Genomic DNA, 19,474 nt, shown 5'->3' with positions numbered 1-19,474 from the left:
CCCGAGAGGGGATGTGCGCAAGGAGGGCTGTCAGCCTGCCAAGTTCAGCCGAAATAAGGCTAAAAACTGCCTCAGCCTTTGCTCGCCGCGGGACTTTCCCTCTGACACTGAGGGAGGGCGCGAAGCCACTCGCGCTGCCGAGCGTTTTCCTGAGGCTGGCGGCACCTCAGCCCCCGCCGGGGGTCGCCGCGGGGCGGGGGCGGGGCGGGGGGGGGGGGGGGGGCTCGGCTCGGCGGCCGTTTCGCCCTGACAAGACGGCGGCAGGCTGGAAGGAGGGGGGTGGGGGGTGGGTGGGGTGCGGGTGGGTGGGTGTTGAATTTCTGCCGCCTTGCGACCAAATAAGGGTAAATTCCCCACCAGCTGGCGGCTGGCTGGGAGATGACACGCAGCGTCGGGCTGAACTTTCAGGAATTACAAACACTGGGAGGCGAGCGCGGGGCGCGGCCCCGCTCCCTCCTCGCCCCCCGCGCCCTGAAGGCCGCCGCTCGCGGGCTACGTGCCGCCACGGCCCGGGCGGGAAAGGGGCGGGGGGGGGGGGGAAGTTGGGCGCGCGCCCAGCGCCCCTTGGGAACGCGAGGCGAGTCGCACAGCGACCACCCAGCCCAGTTCAGCCCGCCCCGCCGCGGCGGCCCTCGCCCCGCCCCTCACCCGACTGCCCGATCTCCATTGGATAACGCTGACGTCAATCCCCGACCTCGCATCTAACGTCCACTGGAACTTTCTAGCAGAGTTTCGGGGCGGGGCGAATGCGAAGCGCGAGTGGTGATTGGTCGAGGGCGGTGGCGCACGCTGCAAGCCGAGACGGATCGAGAAAAACCAGGAAGAAGTACGGTCTGGCCGCCGTACAGCGGGAAGGGTTGGGCTGATGGGTGGGCGCCACGGTTCTGATTGGCCAGGAGGTCGGGGGCGGGTGCTCTTCGGCGAGTCACGGAGGCGATTGGCCAGTAGCGGCGGGCGGGCGTCTAGATTGGCCAGCAGGGTTCTGGCAGGTTCCAGAAGGCGGCTGAGCCGGCTATAAAGGGGGCGCCGGCGGGGCCGTGACGGTACATCGCGCCGCGGAGAGCAGCCGGAGCGGGCGGCGGGAGAGGCGACCGCGAGTGAGCTGATTAGAGGAACCTGTCGTCATGTCTGGCAAAGGGCCGGCAATCGGCATCGACTTGGGCACCACGTACTCCTGCGTGGGTGTCTTTCAGCATGGCAAAGTGGAGATCATCGCCAACGACCAGGGCAACCGCACCACACCCAGCTATGTGGCCTTCACCGATACAGAGCGCCTCATCGGTGACGCTGCCAAGAACCAGGTGGCGATGAACCCTACCAACACCATCTTTGATGCCAAGCGTCTCATCGGCCGCAAGTATGATGACCCCACGGTGCAGTCTGACATGAAGCACTGGCCCTTCCGTGTGGTGAACGAGGGTGGCAAGCCCAAGGTGCAAGTGGAGTACAAGGGTGAGATGAAGACCTTCTTCCCAGAGGAGATCAGCTCCATGGTCCTTACCAAGATGAAGGAGATCGCTGAGGCCTATCTGGGGCGCAAGGTGCAGAATGCTGTCATCACGGTGCCTGCTTACTTCAATGACTCCCAGCGCCAGGCCACCAAAGATGCTGGCACCATCACTGGCCTTAACGTGATGCGTATTATCAACGAGCCCACAGCAGCTGCTATAGCCTATGGCTTGGACAAGAAGGGTACCCGGGCTGGAGAGAAGAACGTGCTCATCTTTGACTTGGGAGGGGGCACTTTCGATGTGTCCATCCTTACCATTGAGGATGGCATCTTTGAGGTGAAGTCCACAGCTGGTGACACCCATCTGGGTGGGGAGGACTTTGACAACCGCATGGTGAACCATTTTGTGGAAGAATTCAAGCGTAAGCACAAGCGTGACATTGCTGGCAACAAGAGAGCGGTGAGGCGACTGCGTACGGCTTGTGAGAGGGCGAAGCGCACTCTCAGCTCTTCCACGCAAGCTAGCATTGAGATTGACTCCCTTTACGAGGGCATTGACTTCTACACCTCCATTACTCGTGCCCGCTTTGAGGAGCTCAATGCTGATCTCTTCCGTGGCACCCTGGAGCCAGTGGAGAAGGCTCTGCGCGATGCCAAGCTAGACAAGGGCCAGATCCAGGAGATCGTGCTGGTGGGTGGCTCTACCCGTATCCCCAAGATCCAAAAGCTGCTACAGGACTTCTTCAACGGCAAAGAGCTCAACAAGAGCATCAACCCTGATGAGGCTGTTGCTTATGGCGCTGCTGTGCAAGCAGCTATCCTCATGGGAGACAAGTCTGAGAACGTGCAGGATCTGCTGCTGTTGGATGTCACCCCTCTGTCCTTGGGCATCGAGACAGCTGGTGGAGTGATGACCGCTCTCATCAAGCGCAACACCACCATTCCCACCAAACAAACTCAGACCTTCACCACCTACTCGGACAACCAGAGCAGCGTCCTGGTCCAGGTGTACGAGGGTGAGAGGGCTATGACGAAGGACAACAACTTGCTGGGCAAATTTGACCTTACGGGCATCCCCCCGGCACCCCGCGGAGTCCCCCAGATCGAGGTCACTTTTGACATCGATGCCAATGGTATCCTGAACGTCAGCGCTGTGGACAAGAGCACGGGTAAGGAGAACAAGATCACCATCACCAACGACAAGGGTCGCCTTAGCAAGGATGACATTGACCGTATGGTGCAAGAAGCGGAGAAATACAAAGCGGAGGATGAAGCTAACCGAGATCGGGTGGCAGCCAAGAACTCCCTCGAGTCCTACACTTACAACATGAAGCAGACAGTGGAGGACGATAAACTGAAGGGAAAGATCAGTGACCAGGACAAGCAGAAAGTGCTCGACAAGTGCCGGGAGGTGGTCTCTTGGCTCGATCGCAACCAGATGGCCGAGAAGGAAGAGTACGAGCACAAGCAGAAAGAGCTGGAGAAACTCTGCAACCCGATTGTCACAAAATTGTACCAGGGAGCTGGAGGGGCCGGGGCGGGTGGCTCCGGCGGCCCGACCATCGAAGAAGTAGATTAAAGAGGACTGAAGGTATAGACTGGTTTATGGACAGTCACTCCATTCTTTGCTTTGTATTTTTTTTTTTCTAACGTTTAAGGAAAACGTCCTTGCCGATAACAGAGTTTATTCTGTTGGGTGTGTATAAAGGCAGATCTGTCAGCTTGGTTTTGATAAAAGGGAAGGCACGTCCTGCTTTATAAGGTTAGTAATAGACAAGTTTTGTTAATTCAGATACAGCTGTTTGTACTCTGGATGTTTGTCTCTGTTCAAGTGTCTCTTCTGCAGTAACCACTCGACTGTTGCAGTTGACAAGTTTCAAGTTATGCATGAAAATCTTGACAGAAGATTAAAAAAAAAAAAACAACCCGCCAAATTCGGCTTCTGGAAATTTTGGTAATAAATAAAACGTATTTAAAGCATAAACCTATCCTCCTCCTCTCTGTGAAGGGGCGGTGGGTGGGTGGGTGGGTGGGTGTGAGGAAGCCCCTCCCGGCGGTGCCCGCGGCCCCCCAGCGCTGCGCGCCCCCCGCCCCCCCCGGACCGTGCCCCGCCGCGGGGTGGGTGCCGGCAGGCCGCTGAGCCGGGGCGGCGGCTGCCCGGGGCCGCCGGGCTCCGGGAGGGGCGGCCAGCGCCCCCAGAAAGGCGGTTTGAGCAGAAAAGGGGTAAGGCGGCGGCCGCGGGCCCGGTATCGGCTCGGGGCGGCGGCTCGCCCGAAGGGGGCCCGGCCCGGGGAGCGGCCGGCTTCCCCCGCGGGGCGCTGGGGCGGGGAAGGGTGCGCTGGTGTCGCAGACCCCAAACCTCCGCGGCCGGAGCCGGTGTGAGCGCGACCCCCGGCACCGCCACGGCGGGGAAAAGTTTCCCCCGAGCTGGGGGTGTTGTTTTCGGGCAGGACCTGCTCTTCCTCCGTAACTTGCGGCGTGGGCTGCGGCGCCCGGCCCGGCCGCTCCGGCGGTGGGAACGCGGGGCGGCTTGTCGCGTTCCTGTCACCGAAATAAAACAGCGTGGAAGTAAGTGCAACAAAAATAGCCCTGCTTGGCAGGCGGCGGGGTCTGATAAAATAGAGGCCGGTTTGTGGCCAGCTATATAAATTGCTGAGTTATTCTCGGGTTGCTTGTGCGCAAGCTGAGCTTTCCATATGTTGCTGAATGTGGGGTTTTTTTTCCCCTCCTAAGACGATCGAAAGTACAGCTGCCAAGGGGCCCCGAGAGCCGGGAGCGCTGAGTAAGGAGCCGGGATGCTGAACTTGATAGAATAGGCAAAATTTGTAGTGGTTAAACGTGTCTGGCTTTACCACAAACCCTCTCCGGAGCTCGGCATTTGTTTCAGAAAGCAAAAAACCGCGGTGTTTGGAGTCCGAGGAGCTGCGAGTTAATTAGCCGTAATGGAGGCGCCTGATGACATGCACGTTTCGGACTGGCTTGTCCTTTAAGGGAAAAAAACCGCAGAGCAGCGGGGGAATGGTCCGCCGCGTTCTTGTTTGGCCGCTCCTCAGTAGGTGGGAGCGTTGGCGTGCTGGGGAGCGGGGCAGGCGCTGCCCCGCTGGCTCTCTCTGCTGCGAGGAACTGGTAGGACCCCGAGTCCTTAAGCTTGCAGGTGATGTGTATAAAAAAAAATCTTTTGTAACGAGAGGGCAGGCAAAAATAAACTGGTTTGGTATTTAATAATCGGCGGAGCTGCGAACCCCCGGTTTGCTCCGTGGATTTCTCTCGGCTGGTTTGCCAGGGCACTGACTGCGGGTTTCTCTTCGCTGGCTGCAGAAAGGGGTTACGGTCGCCGCTGGGGAACGCGAGGCTTGTAAAAAGCTTGTTTGATCAGCTGTTGTCGCAAATGATTCAAAACCACTTCAGGTTTATCGAACGGTTCCTAGGTAAATGGCAGTGCCATCACAGTGAGACCGGAGAAGTCGATTACAGCAACTTCAGCATCTGCTGAGCGCTTCAGTGAAGTCTCGAAAGGCTGTAATCAGGCTGGGTGCTTTGGGTGTTTATGTGCACGGTATTTTCCTGGCAATCAGCCTCTTGATTTCCAGGCTGTAACGTATATAGGACCCCTGAGAATGAGACGATACCATGACCTTTTAATATTTTTTTTTCTAGGAACTAACAGGTAAATACGTTTATGAATAGCAGTAGATTATCTCTAAGTGAAAAGTTGTTGCTGCAAACCGTAATACTTTGTCAGATAGGCTCTTCCCAACCGAAATCCCACTGCTACAGGACGACGATAAGGATTAGGTAGCACCCGTGTTCATTGTAAATGCAGGTTAACTATTTTTTCTATTAACCGGCTGGTAATTGCCCTTGCCACATAGTTTCCTTTACTTTTCAGCCCTTGGTGTGCATTCCTCAGCATCGCTTCCCAGTTATTAAATGCAATTTTTTGTTGTTTTCTCCAAACGTCTATTTAAGTGTATTGCAGAGCTAACGTAGCCAAACACGCACAGCAGATAGTTTGTCACACGCCTGCGCTGTCATCTGTCCTTTCCCTCACCTCGGCCACTGCTGCTCCGTGCCCCTTTCTGCAGTGGGACAGGCAGGGAGTAACAGAGACCACAGAAGTGAAGTACCCGTCCAGATGGTTAAAGTACCCCGGGGCTGAGGACACGAACAGGTTAACACTGGAGTAATTGTATTTTTCCCCCCCGCCCCCCCATGAAAGGGATATTTTTTAGTCTGGACACACCTAGACTGTGGGGGCGATATGTAGAGGATGAGAAACTTCTGCTGACTTACATGACTGGAAAAAGATTTGAAGTCTTGAGGCACAAAGTAGCCTTTCAAATATGTGAACAGCCCCCCAAAATGCAAGAGGCAGAAAACTTGAAGGGCTCAGAGCTAGAGTCTTTGTGTTCATTCACTTAGTTCATAAAACAAAGAATAACTTCAAGTTGATTTTCAGTATATTGTACTTACTGTAGAGTGAAACTCTGATCCTGTTTAAGTTAGTGGAAACTTCCTACTGACTCCAGTGGGTCTACATATTTCCCCCCAGTTTCTTAAAGTCATAAATAAATGTCAGAGGGGAAGGTGCTGTTCTTCATTTGCAAATAGGCGTATTTGGTGTGTACATGTAGTTCTGGGGAGTAGTTGCACGTTTCAAATGAATTTGGCAAAGCTAGGAAAATAATCTTGTCTAAAATCTGCAGTTTCATTGCTTCCACACTCAGCGTGTCTCCTCCTCTGTACTGTTCTGACTCACAGGGAAAGCCACCTCCTTCTGTCAAAATCACGGGCCTGGGTTTCTGAACTTTGCTTATTCTTAAACAGGGCTCTGCGAAAGACCAAGCCCATAGGAAGCATATAAAGTGGTTATAACTTTGTAGCACTTGTGTAACTACAGTGTTAACTTTTCATGGCTCCTTATATTTGCTGATCAAGTTTATATGGATGGTATTATTTTATATAGAGGAACACCCGTAGCATTAACACTGAAGAATTTAATTAAATTAAATTAAAACCCTTAAGCACCTTAACACCTCACTCATGGTACAGCCAGGTGTGTAGCAATGCAAAGCAATCACTCCTGTGTGCAATGCAGGTCGCCCTGCAATTCCCCGCCGTCGCTTTGCAGGGGAGAGGGAAGAGCCTAAAAAAGACAAAGCCGAAAGCATTACTAAAATAACGTGCCATGTGAGAGCCCCCGGAGGGAGCTGAGGACGAGAGCTGTCTGAGGGCAACCCACTCAGGAGCTGGAAAGCTGAGACGTGCTTGGACAGGCTGCGTCCACCCAGCCGGCCGGGTGAGTCAGCCCCATGCCCTGCCGCCTCCAGAGCGTCTGTTTGAAGTTCTGCACAGAGGACTTAGCAGACACGCTGCAGCCCTGCTCATCCCCTTGTGATACCATCTTAAAGACAGGAATGAATATATCCCGGCTTCCTTTTATCTCTCGGGAGACACTGCGTAGCGCCCTGTAGGCTGGGCAGCCTTTCTCTTGGGAGCTGCCTGTCATTTATTTGAAAGGTTCTCCTTGAAGGTTTGGGGCACTGTGGGGCGCAGCCAAGGAGAGACAGCTCTGAAGGAGATGTGGCATCTCAGGACAGCACCATAAATTTTGTCTTCCCCATCGCGAGCCACTCCCACAGATACATACGAGGAACAGGAAGAAAAGGGAAAAATGTTCAGGGAGTTCGCATTTCCAGTCTTGGCACTTATGTTAAATGCAAGGCATCACGTTAAAAAGCATGCACTTACACCCAGCATGCATACTTAATTTTAAAGTTCTTTTTTTTTGTCTTGTCAGTGTGTTGCAATGTAATAGCATTTCAAGCTCTACTTATTTAAAAGGTGTTCCACATTTCTCCTCCTTTGCCCTGTGCCTGGCATGAGTTTCCCTTACTGTGTCCCTTTAGAAAGTGCACGGTGGTCTAATCTCTGCCTACGTCAGGGACACTGTACCTTGGCACATGGGAATCCTGTGATATTAAACCAGCAAAGCATGAGGATGCTCTTACAGCAGCAAAATTATGTCTAGTTGTTCATCACAGGAAAGTTATCACCCCTCCCTACCCCACAGCGAAACAAGTTATGCTAGTAAAGCTTCTTTAGCACTCCTATGTGGGTCAGGTATCACATCCCTCCGCCACTCTCATCCTCATATTTATGCAGGCAGAAGCCTATAGCATAGACCTGCCTTTACAATAGATTTTGCTTGCAGCAGCGTGGTGATTATATAGTTGGGCAGGCCAGCATTTCCAGATGCAACAACATATTTCACTTCCACATATGAAACAGCAGTATTAAAAACCCCCTGATCCACCCTTCCATGACCCATTTGCCTTTACTCTCTCCTGCATCAGTAGGGTGGAGACATAGACAAGCTGGTTCCTCTTGTCATCCCAATAACAGCACCAGCCAGGAATTTCAGAGAGGGGATAAATTTCCCTCTAAGAGCCAACACATTTTTGCTAGTCTTTCTTTTAAGGAAAATCAAGATCAGTATAGGAAATTTTTGTTCTTTTTCCATTGCCGAAGATACTCTCTCCCACCATTCAGGAATTGGTACTTGTGTGTTGGCCTGTACACAAGTTGACAGGTCACTGTTGCATCCTGGACCAAGAAGCGTGAGGTCATTCTTGCTCATGCTTAGGTAGCAGTTAGCAGCACCTGTACCCTGTCTGTTGGAGCAGCTAAAAATGTCACTGCTGCAAATGATTGCAGTTAAAAATCTGTTTTGAATAGAATTAAGGAGACAAAAACACTTCCAAAAGTGCTAATGCTATGTATTTCAGCAAGACTCTACAGAAAACCCCATGGGTTTAGGGGCCTTGGTTGCCTTGCTATTCACTGACAAGCATCATGAAATATTTTCTAACTATCAATCCCTCTAAGAGCTGTTGCACGGTTGAACTGACAGTCTAGCGATCACATGTCATCGCTGAAAGCAGCATTTCTTTTTGCTAGGCTCTGTCTAAAAATGTAAACATATTTCTTTCAAAACCACGTTTATTTCTCATTTGGCAGACTCCTCATTTTCCTGCTGCAGACCTCATTCGCAACGTGTTTGCGAATGTACTAACACAGCCTGGTTAAAGACAACCGATGCTAGCAAGTCCTTAGTCCTATCCCCGGCACTACAGGTGGAAGATAACGAAACTAAAAATTCTAAGCTAAAAAGTCTCTGTAGTAAACTAAAACCTAAAAATAAAGTTCTCTGCAATAATTACCTTCAAAGCTCACAGAATTGAACAGAGAAGATCTTGTCTATAGTACATCTATATTAAATTTTCACTTTTTCTTTCCTAATTCTATAGCAGGGAGATGGTTATTATATCCTGCAGAAGAACTAGAAACTAGGCTATGACATTTTTATTAAGCTCCATAGATTTCTGAGCATCTCAGATACAGAATCAAAATCAAAATTTTGAAAATGCCTATTGAGTATGAGGTACATTTAAATACTTCTTCCTTTCTGTTAGAGGCATGTTAATAACAAAAGGTTGATTGTTAGGAGCACAAGGCAAATGCCTAGCTGCATGAAAATAGCTGACAACTGCTAATGTTCAATAATCTTATCTGATAAAACCACGCAGAGGGAGTAATTGCATGAGGATTTCAGTAAAGAATGTGCAGCTGGTTTTTCTGGCTTTCCAAAAGCAGCCTGCGTTCCCGTAAGTGGTGCTAGGCAATCATTGCCTCCTGACTTCCCTTGGACCTTCGGTCTGGACTCAGTAGCTAATTCTGCCTTTGCCTATCAAACGCCTTTAGCCAGTTTGCCTCTGTGGATGTAGTCACCACTGAACGCGGCAGGTAGCCAGGCCACAGGGCTCTGAATCTGGGGCAAGGCTGGTGCTGGTGTCCCAGGAAGATGAGGACGTGAGGTGGACACGCTATCTCTCCAGAAGTTACAGTGCAGCTATCTAACTACCCTTTGCTTTGGATGATCCAAGGAATGGGACTGAAATGCAGCAGTGGTGGTACGTGAAAACAGTGCAAATTGCTGAAAACAAGGAATTAGGAGCTTCAGTTTTGCACAAATCTGAAGTGAAAAACCACACCAGTGTCCACAGTATTATGCCTAAGGACATTATTTGTTCCATTCATATAGCATGATCCTGTTTTTAATGAGCAGGCAGAAGTACTTGGCAGGTAAATGGCATAGTCATGGATGAAGTATTAGCTACTGTGAAATTCAGTTCTGTACTTGTGTGTCTAATACAAACAGTAGTGCGCACACACAGAGTCTCATATTCCTAGAGAAACCGGCGCTGACATTTAACTGCCCCTGGGAAAAGAGGAGGAAGTTAATACGGTGGGTATGGAAGATAGAGACTTGACACAGCAAGAAGAAACAAGAGGCAGAAAAGAGGTGAATGACTGGATGGTGAGTCAGTGATATTCTTGTTGAGTTTATGCATGTGTTTATTTTCTGGGTGTGATATCTGAATTAAACATTAGATATACCTAAAGAATGGATACGTATGTGTACTGTTGAGTGTTCTCAGTTACTGGGACGCACATGGACACACAAACACCACAAGAAACAACATTAAAAGAAGCCTATTAAGGCTGCAAGGTCACTTGTTCAGAATTATGACCATCAGAGCAAGTCTATTTCTTCTTTCTTTGTGCTTATGCATCATAACCCAGTTTTTAATTACACAGTAACAGGTTTTTTAAATTTTTTTCGTCTGTAGGGCACCTGCCTCGGTCAGTGCACACAATGGGCAGCGTATACTCTAAGAAAATAATATTTCCCAGTTCAATATACACCTTGTTTACTGTGTGCTGTCCTGCCCCAGCTCTGGAGAGGAATTATCCCTTAGGATGTTGCCTGTGGATCTCATCACTGTTGCATCTTGAGCGCTTCACAACATTAAACATTTAGTTTTCACCCCTGAGATGTGCATAATTCCCACAGAGAGAAGGTGATAAAACAAAATACCTAAAGCCAAACACTATCTGTCTATTATGGGGTCTTCTACTGGAAATGCCAAGGAACTGGTTTTTCAGACAGATTAGTATTATACTCTTCTTGGACTGTTCAAAGTAGAGTTCCCGTTGGCTTCAGTGACAGCTGTGGGTACCTAGTCCTGCATTTCAGACTTCCATGAAGCCAGGCTGTTCGCTCAGCGAGAAAAGAGCATGCAAATAATGGTCATTAGGGTTAAATGCGGGTTGGAGTGATTTGCCTGGCATTCTGTGACTGAAGCCCATATGGAAATCAGTTTCCCACGTAGCCTTCAACTGCCTCAGCCATTACGCCTTATTTTCACTTCTTGTAATCTTCTGGCTCACTCATTTTATAGCTTCCAACTCTTGCAACAGCTGAAGCAGTGATCCAACAGACACTATTCTCCTTTGCTACACAACGCCAGGCTTTTAATTTTTTTTTGTCCAGACTGATACCCATTTGGGCCATCAGCACAGGCGGGATGTTTGGTGCTCACCTCTGCACCCTCAGCTTGTGAAATACTTGGGTTGAACTGATCTCTAGCAAGCACTTGGTTAAGGGTAGTACAGTGCTGCATCTGAGCATCCCAAGTCTCCTGCTCTGGTAACTCAGTCAGTCTCGGGGTTGTCTGTTAGGACAGTCTGTTGGCTGTCCTGGCCCCTCTGCTTGGCCAGAGCCAATTCTGTCCCACTCTCCACAAATCCCTGTCAGATTTTCTTCATTTTCCCCTAGTTACCTGTCTGCTGCACTGATTCCCAGGCCTTCCCTGCCTGCCTAGCCAGCTCTGTCTTTAGCTCTCAGTCCCAGTCTTTACGCTCACAGTTGTTCTCCCTGTAGATAGTTCTCACTCTTAGTTTCTCCCCATCTTTGATCTGGGCTTTTTGTACCAATTTGCTCCCAACTCTAGTACAGCTGAAGGCTCGTCTCCCCTGCCTGCTGCACCACGAACGCTAACACAGGTGGCCCTGGCTATCTGCAACACATCCTTTACTTTTCCCAGTTCTTTTGGCACGACATTTACTGGAGTGTGGTGGTTTAACTTCAGCCGGCAACTAAGCACCACACAGCTGCCCGCTCACTCTCCCCTCCGGTGGGATGGGGAAGAGAATCGGAAGGGTAAAAGTGAGAAAACTCGTGGGTTGAGATAAAGACAGTCTAATAGGTAAAGCAAAAGCCGTGCATGCAAGCAAAGCAAAACAAGGGATTCATTCACTCCTTCCCATCGGCAGGCAGGTGTTCAGCCATCTCCAGGAAAGCAGGGCTCCATCACGCGTAACGGTGACTTGGGAAGACAAACGCCATCACTCCAAACGTCCCCCCTTCCTTCTTCTTCCCCCAGCTTTATATGCTGAGCATGACGTCATATGGTGTGGGATATCCCTTTGGTCAGTTGGGGTCAGCTGTCCCGGCTGTGTCCCCTCCCAGCTTCTTGTGCACCCCCAACCTGCTCGCTGGTGGGGTGGGGTGAGAAGCAGAAAAGGCCTTGATCCTGTGTCAGCACTGTTCAGCAGTAACGAAAACATCCCTGTGTTATCAACACCGTTTCCAGCACAAATCCAAAACATAGCCCCATCCTAGCTACTGTGAAGAGAATTAACTCTATCCCAGCCAAAACCAGCAAATTCTCCACCCCTTACTCCATACCATTTACATCATGCTCAGGTCCCACACTATCCAATACATCCTCATTAACCACCACCCCCCTTCCCATCCTTTGATATAACCCACAGATACCATTCCCTTAGTCTTTGGACAACCTCTGTGAAATGTCTGTAAAATGTCCACAAAGGGCCACAAAATGTCCACTGAGTTCATTTAGTCCATGACCTTGGGCTCCATCTGTTATGGCGGTCACTCAGGCCAGGAGAGGTGGTGTGTTGTGTGGAGTTACTGGGCACCAAAGCCAGCTCAGGTCGGGTCACTGCTGCACTTGCACCGCTTCTTGTAAGGCTTCTCCTCCATTGGTTCAGGTGGTTCCTGCTATAGTAATTCCCATAACAGGCAACTCAGATCCCGGGTTACAACCATTTAAAGGTATTTCCATTACAATCTCCACCCCTGGTCCCTTTGGACCAGACCATAGGGTTTAACATTGCAATGAACTCCTCCCCTTGCCCCTGCTCCAGCTTGGACTTACCCACAGACTGCAGTCCCTTAGGGGTGTGCCTGCTCCAAGTGGAGCCTTATCTATGAGCCACAGTCTCTCCAGGGGTGTACCTGCTGTGGCATAGACTTATCCACAGCCACAGTCGCTTTGAGGAGCACCTGTTCCAGCGTGGCCTTCTCCATGGGCCACAATGCCTTCAGAGATACACCTGCTCCAGCGTGGCCTTCTCCATGGGCCACAATGCCTTCAGAGATACACCTGCTCCAGCGTGGCCTTACCCACAGCCACAGTCCCTTCAGAAGTAAACCTGCTCCAACATGGCCTTACCATGGCTGCAGTCCCTCCAGGGGAGTACCTGCTCTGTCGTGGGCTTACCCATGGCCACACGCTTTGAGGTGCTCCAGCATGACCTCATGCACAGCCACTGATGCTTCAAGGTGTACCTGCTGCAGCGTGGACTTATCCACAGCCACAGATGCTTTGAGGTGTACCTTCTCCAGCGTGGACTTATCCTTGGACCACAATCCCTTCAGAGGTATACCTGCTGTGGCACAGACATAACCATGGCCACAGATGCTTCGAGATGTACCTGCTCTGGTGTGGGCTTATCCACAGCCACAGATGCTTCGGGGTGTCCTGCTCCCGTGTGGACTCATCCACAGGTCACAGTCCCTTCGACTTGAGTTCACGCTGGAGTTCCAGCCTGTCCAGTACAGCAGCACAGAAACAGCAGCGAGGCCCTGGCCATCTGCCAGCCCAGGCGCATGGCCATTGCTGTTATCAAAATGTTCCCAGGCACAGCAGAGTAAGGTGATCAGCAGTACAGCAGCACAGCAAGCAGCGAAAGCAAAAAGCAGCCACTAATGAGCACTGGACTCTCATATACAGTAAGGCAAGCAAGCCCCGTGGCAAGCACAGGAGCCTGCCGATTAATAGCTAAAGAGCAATAACAACTATAAATTCAATATCTAGCACATTCCAATCAAACCTGTCATTATCTCGAACCCTTTGAGCCCCACGTTGGGCGCCAAAAAGGACTGTTGTGGTTTAACCCCAGCCGGCAACTAGGCACCACACAGCCGCTCACTCACTCTCCCCTCCGGTGGGATGAGGGGAAGGGAATTGGGAAGGTAAAAGTGAGAAAACTCATGGGTTGAGATAAAGACAGTTTAATAGGCAAAGCAAAAGCCGCGCACGCAAGCAAAGCAAAACAAGGAATTCACTTACTCCTTCCCATGGGCAGGCAGGTGTTCAGCCATCTCCAGGAAAGCAGGGCTCCATCACGCGTAACGGTGACTTGGGAAGACAAACGCCATCACTCCGAATGTTCCCCCCTTCCTTCTTCTTTCCCCAGCTTTATATGCTGAGCATGACGTCATATGGTGTGGGATATCCCTTTGGTCAGTTGGGGTCAGCTGTCCCGGCTGTGCCCCCTCCCAGCTTCTTGTGCACCCCCAACCTGCTCGCTGGTGGGGTGGGGTGAGAGGCAGAAAAGGCCTTGACTCTGTGTCAGCACTGCTCAGCAGTAACAAAAACATCCCTGTGTTATCAACACCGTTTCCAGCACAAATCCAAAACATAGCCCCATCCTAGCTACTGTGAAGAGAATTAACTCTATCCCAGCCAAAACCAGCACATGGAGCCAAGATGGGCCGATGGTCTCCTGAGGCTGATGACAGCCCCGCTCTATAAAAATGAGTTGATTAGCCATCAGTTCCATACCTCCTTCTTTCCCCTGATGGGGAGCCTATTTCTATAGTGCTGCCTGGCTGCCATGGGTGAGATTTGAGGTTGTTCCCAACCCTGCTTCTCTCATCCTCTTAAATATGTAACTTGGCTGCCAAGTCATGGATATGTACTTGGCAGCCTGCAATAGCAACTGGAAACACAACGTACACAGTATGATTGTGGAAAAAAAAAGATGGCTGTACAGCCAGAGCTGACTTTTCGGGCTGATCTGAGATTCTTGCTTAGCTATCCATGGACTGATTGTGTTTGCATGGATAAACCTTTACAGAGTACCTACAGGAGAAAAGATGCCGTGTTTGGAAGGCTATGGAAATGGGGGGAAGTTAGGGACAGGTTGTTTTATGGAAATTTTCTTTCCCCATATTGTATTGTCCATGTGTTCTTCCATGTGGTCATGAACATCTCAGTGCTGCTTTCAGGAATATTTTCCCTAGTTAGAAACTATTGCAGAAATGAATGATGCCATCTTTAAGAGCTGAAAGGATAGGAAATGTTCCTTCTGTCTTACTGAACTGACCTGTCTAAAAGTCTTAGGTCAGGTATTTTCATCTCTTCAAAGTACACACTGGCCTAGTGCAGCTGTACTAGCAAAGTTTGTGGCTGGTTTTCACCTTATAGGTGACCTGATCTGTTGAGAGGTGTGGTCCTCCCCGTCCTCTTATCTTTATCTGCATCTCCGCTGGCCCTTCTCTGACTCCACCATGAACTGATGTAAAATGCTTCTCATTTATTTTTGCCGGATTACTATTTCTGACAGTTTAGGGAGCCGCCTTGCTGTGGGGACAGAGAAGATAAAGAATCAACACAAAGATGAATGATAGGAAAACTTTGATGGGAGCAAGAATGCCTCTTCCATCAACAACTAGCTATTAGGCTGGCTTATCTGTAACGCAAAACCTCATCCTTCATGGGGACTTGACTTCTATTGCCAAAAAGTGCTATTGTCAATTTTGGGTGCGATCTAAACAGTACCAGTTATACGCAACACTGTTCCTCTGTGAATGACTAGTATGAGAGATTTTCTGCTTGCAAAAACAATGCTTCACAATATCCCAAAGATCAAAACCCCTCCCTCAAAATCATGCCCTTAAGTGACCTGCCTTAACGTACGGGAATTATTTCCAGGGGCAACTTGCAAATCTTGAGCTGATTGCTCGCATAGGGAACGAGGTCAACGTCACAGGAGACTTGTGACCTGATAGATACACTTTTAAATCTTGTAAAGTCCCAAGCTAAAGTATGTTTAACATTCAGAGTGCTGTACAGGCATCAGTGCCCATAACAGAGGTACTGGGTGCAGCTGCCTTCGCTGCTGCCAGTCCTGGGCCAGCAACCAGGAAAACCTCTGCAGCTCCCGACCGCCAAAGAACACAGCAAGTCCAAATGAGTGGCTGCGGAGGTGGTATTGCATGGAAAACACTTAATTTCCCTATTTGGAATAAAATGTTACCCAGGGAAGCTGTTTAGCAGAGCTGGGAAGGAGCAGAGCACACAGACCATGAGTCCCAGTCCACAGCGCAGGCTGGAGGGGTATTTGCGTGCTGGGATCTGCGGTTCCTAGGGGACAGCAGGCTGTCACCAGGATACTGCCGTAAACAGTGCCTGCCTTATCCCCTGCGCTCCTGGCGGTGTCCCAGGCAAGCACCATGCTATCTGTGAGTCTCCTCACCTTTCCCAGCTCCATCTTGTTGCTGCTGTTCATGTTTGCCTCTGCAGCAGATCCCGGGGGCCATGGGAGGCCCCATGGGGCGGGCAGGGCAGGGACCTGTCCCACTGCCCCAGCCAGGGAGCAGGGTGGCCGGGGACAGTCGTTCAGCCATTTGTATTAGCGAGAAGCAGCTGAGATGTATTTTGAAGACACAGGAGTGGTATTTTCTCCTTCCTGTGATGCGTTGGTAGGCCTTGCTCTGCCATACTACCACCTTTTCTATTTTTCTATATTTTTCTATTTTTTTTTCATGGTTCATAATCCCTTGTGTGTAACATAAAGGCATAGCATTTGCATGGCCTTTTTCATCTGAGAGTTGTAAACCGGTATTAGAAAGCTGGAACTGAAGACTAGTACAGACAGGTTGAAATAACCACTTTTTGTCAAAGGATTAGAGCCATGGTTTCCTAATGATGAATTAGGAAATTCCTAATTCATCTCTGTGGTCTAACCATCGCATGGGCTGCTGGCTGCTGACGTGAAATTATTCTGGTGTCCCGTATCCAGCGCTCTACTACCAAATTAGATTGAGCAAGGATTTGTGAGAGCCTTGTGGCTGGCTGGCTGAATGGTACCCGGCAAAAAGTCACAGAAAGCCTTGAAGTTTCACTCGGGTCAAATTTGTAGGCAGAAGGATTTCAGCAATAAGAGTCACTTTGCTTTAAAGGTGACCTGCAAATACTAGTTAAGGGTTTGCAAGTCTCTCTTGTTAATTAAGAAAGGACTAATAGATGTTATTTATTTCCAGGGGATTTTTTTTGTATGGATTTTTTTTAAATATATAGATACCGTAAAATGCTGTTACTAGTAGTTTTGTCCAGTGTCCCCTGAAAGGTCTATCTGGTGTTTATTTAAAGTTCTCAGAATATCAGGAAAGTGCCTAACATATTCCATTTTTAAACAAAGGTTTCCTTTCTCCTGATACTTAGTCTCTGCAATTACGTAAATATTCTAGAAAAAAATAAATGAAAGCAATGTGTTGTTTAATGCATGGCTCCATTTGATTTCTCAGTCTTTATTGATTCACTGGCAATCAAAGAACTAATGTTCCATAGCAAAATTTCAATTATTTATTCATAATCTGAAAAACATAAAAAAGGACATGTTTTTCTTTCTTATGCTGGCAACCTCTAATCTCAGGGAACTTCTGTTCAAATAACTCATCCACAAACAACATCTGGATGAAAAGCAGACTGAAGAAAGATAGAAAGTGGCCCATATGCCCAGTGCTTGCATTATAAATACTTTGTTGGGCTGCGAACTTGAGCACAGATTTATGACGTACTCTATCTGCTGTTTTCTTGCAGACGATAAAACTAACTCCAGGCGTGTGGTACTGGAAAGATGATACTAACACGCTTGAATTTGCAAGGTAAATGAATAATGTTTAGTTTCAAATTATGCAGGTTTAGATCTTGATACAGCAGTTCCAAGTAAGGTAAAGTCAGAGTCTAATATTCTTTTGCCTGACCATCAACTTTTTTTTTTTTTAATTACTTTTTATTTTTGATTGAGACTGGAGCTCCTTAACTGTTGCTCTGTGGCATTTATCCCATCATGTTAATGGAGAAAATCAGAAATACGCATGTACTCCACACTGCTCTCAAGCTGAACCCACTACAGAGGGACGGCTAAAAGCGTGTGGCGAGTCCTGCCACGTGTCAGAAATGTGCACCATGCACGGGAGCAGCAGTGCTGGACGCGAGGGCCAAATGCCACACCAGGTGGAGGTCCACAGACTGATGTTCCCTGTTGCCGGTGCTACATATGACCCTGTGCAATGGTGAGCACTGGAGGAGTGCAGACCTTTAGGGAAACCACAGCTCTGCAGGGGACAAAGTGCACGTAACTGTGCTTTGAATTTCTGTGGCAGTTGTGGATTAAGACTTCATCATTTAAACTATTGGGGCAAAAAAACCCAATGCCCAAACTGTATCCCCCCTGCTCTCTCCTCAAGTGCAGGGCAGGGAGCGTGGTGGAGCGTGGTGGCGGTGGGTCAGTCACACGCTCTCTGCTGCTGCCTCCCTGCCCTGCCGGGCATTTTCCAAGCCTTTGTCACAGTGGAGCCAAGCTGCTCACCTCTCCCTTGGTCACACGGCTACTGCAGGTGCCTTTCATGGTCTATGTCTCAGCAGCTCCGGCCAACTTCTCTGCTGGGTTTGGGAACGCTGCTGACTCTGCCTGGTAGCTCTCCAGGGAGAGGAGTGAGCTCCCCAGTGACCTCTGCCTGTCTCTGCCCTCAGTGATGCCAAAGAAAAGCTCTGGAACTGAGCAGTTTACATTTAAAATCTTCCTAAAGCCACCTGAGACACTGATTGCTTGAAGGGTTTACATGGCACAGTGCGTATGGTGGCAGGAGACAGAGCAGGAAGACCCGGGGAAGACCCTTTACTCTTTGCTTCTGTGTTCTTGAAAGCAATGTCTCACATGGACCTCACCACAACCCAGATGTTTTCTTAGTGTCAGTCAGAGGCCAGAACAGATATGCCTTTGTATTATGGGATGTTGACCTCTTTGCACTGCTGGTAGTAATTTAAATTCATACTACTGCATGCTCATACTCTGTATTTCAGCTCCAATCCAGCAGCTGAGGAAAACCTTAAGGAAGGAAAAAATCTTCACTTTCAGGAAATGCGTGTCAAGACGTTAAAGAGGTATTTCAATTCGACTAGCCTAGCTCAAAAAGAAGCAAGATCATTTGGGTGGGACTATCTTCATCCATTGTCAGAGGATCATGTCTGAACAAAACACGTGAGACAGGAAGCCAGCTGTCATTTCAACAGGGTGGATGAGTGGTCTGAACATAAAAACAGAGCCAGACATGCCTGGTGTTGAATGCTAGCTCAGGCACTAGCATGGTATGACTTTGGTAAAGTCATTCAGCATCTTTGTTGCTGTTTCCAGATCGTTCAGAATGAAGTAATAATTCTCATCTACCCTAAAGAGTATTATGAGGTAATTAATTCATCTGTGTAAGGCACTTCAAAGATTAAAGTATTATTATTAATAATTTCATAAATTCACAACATGGTATAGCTGACTTTCATCCATTACTTAAAACCTCTTTGATCTAAATAATATAGTCACAATTTATTATATTAGCAACTAAAAGAACAACTTCAGACGCAACCTTAGAGGTGAAATGTCCTATTTCTCTCAACAACCCCAGCCTGTTTTGTGGTTATAATAGTTGAAAGTTAGTTCAGGATACCTGCCAAACACATTTCACTGCCTGTCCCTTTGAAACTGAGTGCAATGAAGAGAGTAGATAATCTTAATGTTCTCAGACTGGAATTAACACAGTGTCCTTAAATGTTACGTATTGGTCAACCACTAGCATCTTCCAGGATGATTGCAGTGCAGCGCTCCCTGAAAGAAGGCTGGCTGACGCAGAAGGAAAATTGCATAGGCTGTCAAAGTGGGTACAACATGAATATGTGACGTTGGATGATGTCAAATGTGAGTAATTGCTGGTACTTTGTATCAGCAAGGCATCGCCCATACAAGTTC

The 19,474-nt window shown here is 48.9% G+C and overlaps 2 protein-coding genes and 1 long non-coding RNA gene across 6 annotated transcripts in view; 2 read left to right on the top strand and 1 right to left on the bottom strand.

Annotated features, from left to right (window-relative positions):
* Positions 1 to 1,035: 1,035 nt before the first annotated feature.
* HSPA2 (heat shock protein family A (Hsp70) member 2) lies at positions 1,036 to 3,434 on the top strand. The gene has a single exon (XM_076345602.1). The coding sequence runs from the start codon at positions 1,125 to 1,127 to the stop codon at positions 3,027 to 3,029; it is 1,905 nt and encodes a 634-aa protein (XP_076201717.1). The 5' UTR covers positions 1,036 to 1,124; the 3' UTR covers positions 3,030 to 3,434.
* A 218-nt stretch (positions 3,435 to 3,652) lies between these two features.
* The window catches only part of PPP1R36 (protein phosphatase 1 regulatory subunit 36), a 33,961-nt gene continuing 18,139 nt past the window's right edge, over positions 3,653 to 19,474 (top strand). Inside the window, exons 1-5 of one of the 4 annotated variants that reach the window (XM_076345606.1) lie at positions 3,653 to 3,673; positions 9,704 to 9,830; positions 17,272 to 17,336; positions 18,538 to 18,618; positions 19,302 to 19,423. In XM_076345606.1, the coding sequence (XP_076201721.1) occupies positions 9,765 to 9,830; positions 17,272 to 17,336; positions 18,538 to 18,618; positions 19,302 to 19,423 (334 nt within the window). In that variant the 5' untranslated portion in view covers positions 3,653 to 3,673; positions 9,704 to 9,764. Of the gene's footprint in view, positions 3,674 to 3,791; positions 4,019 to 9,703; positions 9,831 to 17,271; positions 17,337 to 18,537; positions 18,619 to 19,301; positions 19,424 to 19,474 lie in introns of those variants that run through there. The other 3 variants (XM_076345605.1, XM_076345608.1, XM_076345609.1) reach the window with 3 other exon arrangements.
* LOC143163760 (uncharacterized) lies at positions 11,540 to 12,397 on the bottom strand. The gene is made up of 2 exons (XR_012995960.1): positions 12,228 to 12,397; positions 11,540 to 11,900 (listed from the first exon to the last, which is right to left on the bottom strand). It is a non-coding gene; the product is annotated as an uncharacterized LOC143163760 (long non-coding RNA).

Source organism: Aptenodytes patagonicus, chromosome 7, assembly GCF_965638725.1.
Source record: "Aptenodytes patagonicus chromosome 7, bAptPat1.pri.cur, whole genome shotgun sequence".
NCBI classification, from domain to species: Eukaryota; Metazoa; Chordata; class Aves; order Sphenisciformes; family Spheniscidae; genus Aptenodytes; species Aptenodytes patagonicus.
This window is presented reverse-complemented; position numbering and strand designations above follow the sequence as displayed.

What these genes read in the sequence shown, in the direction of transcription:
- HSPA2 (XM_076345602.1), top strand. Translation starts at nt 1,125, where the DNA reads ATGTCTGGCAAAGGGCCGGCAATCGGCATCGACTTGGGCACCACGTAC.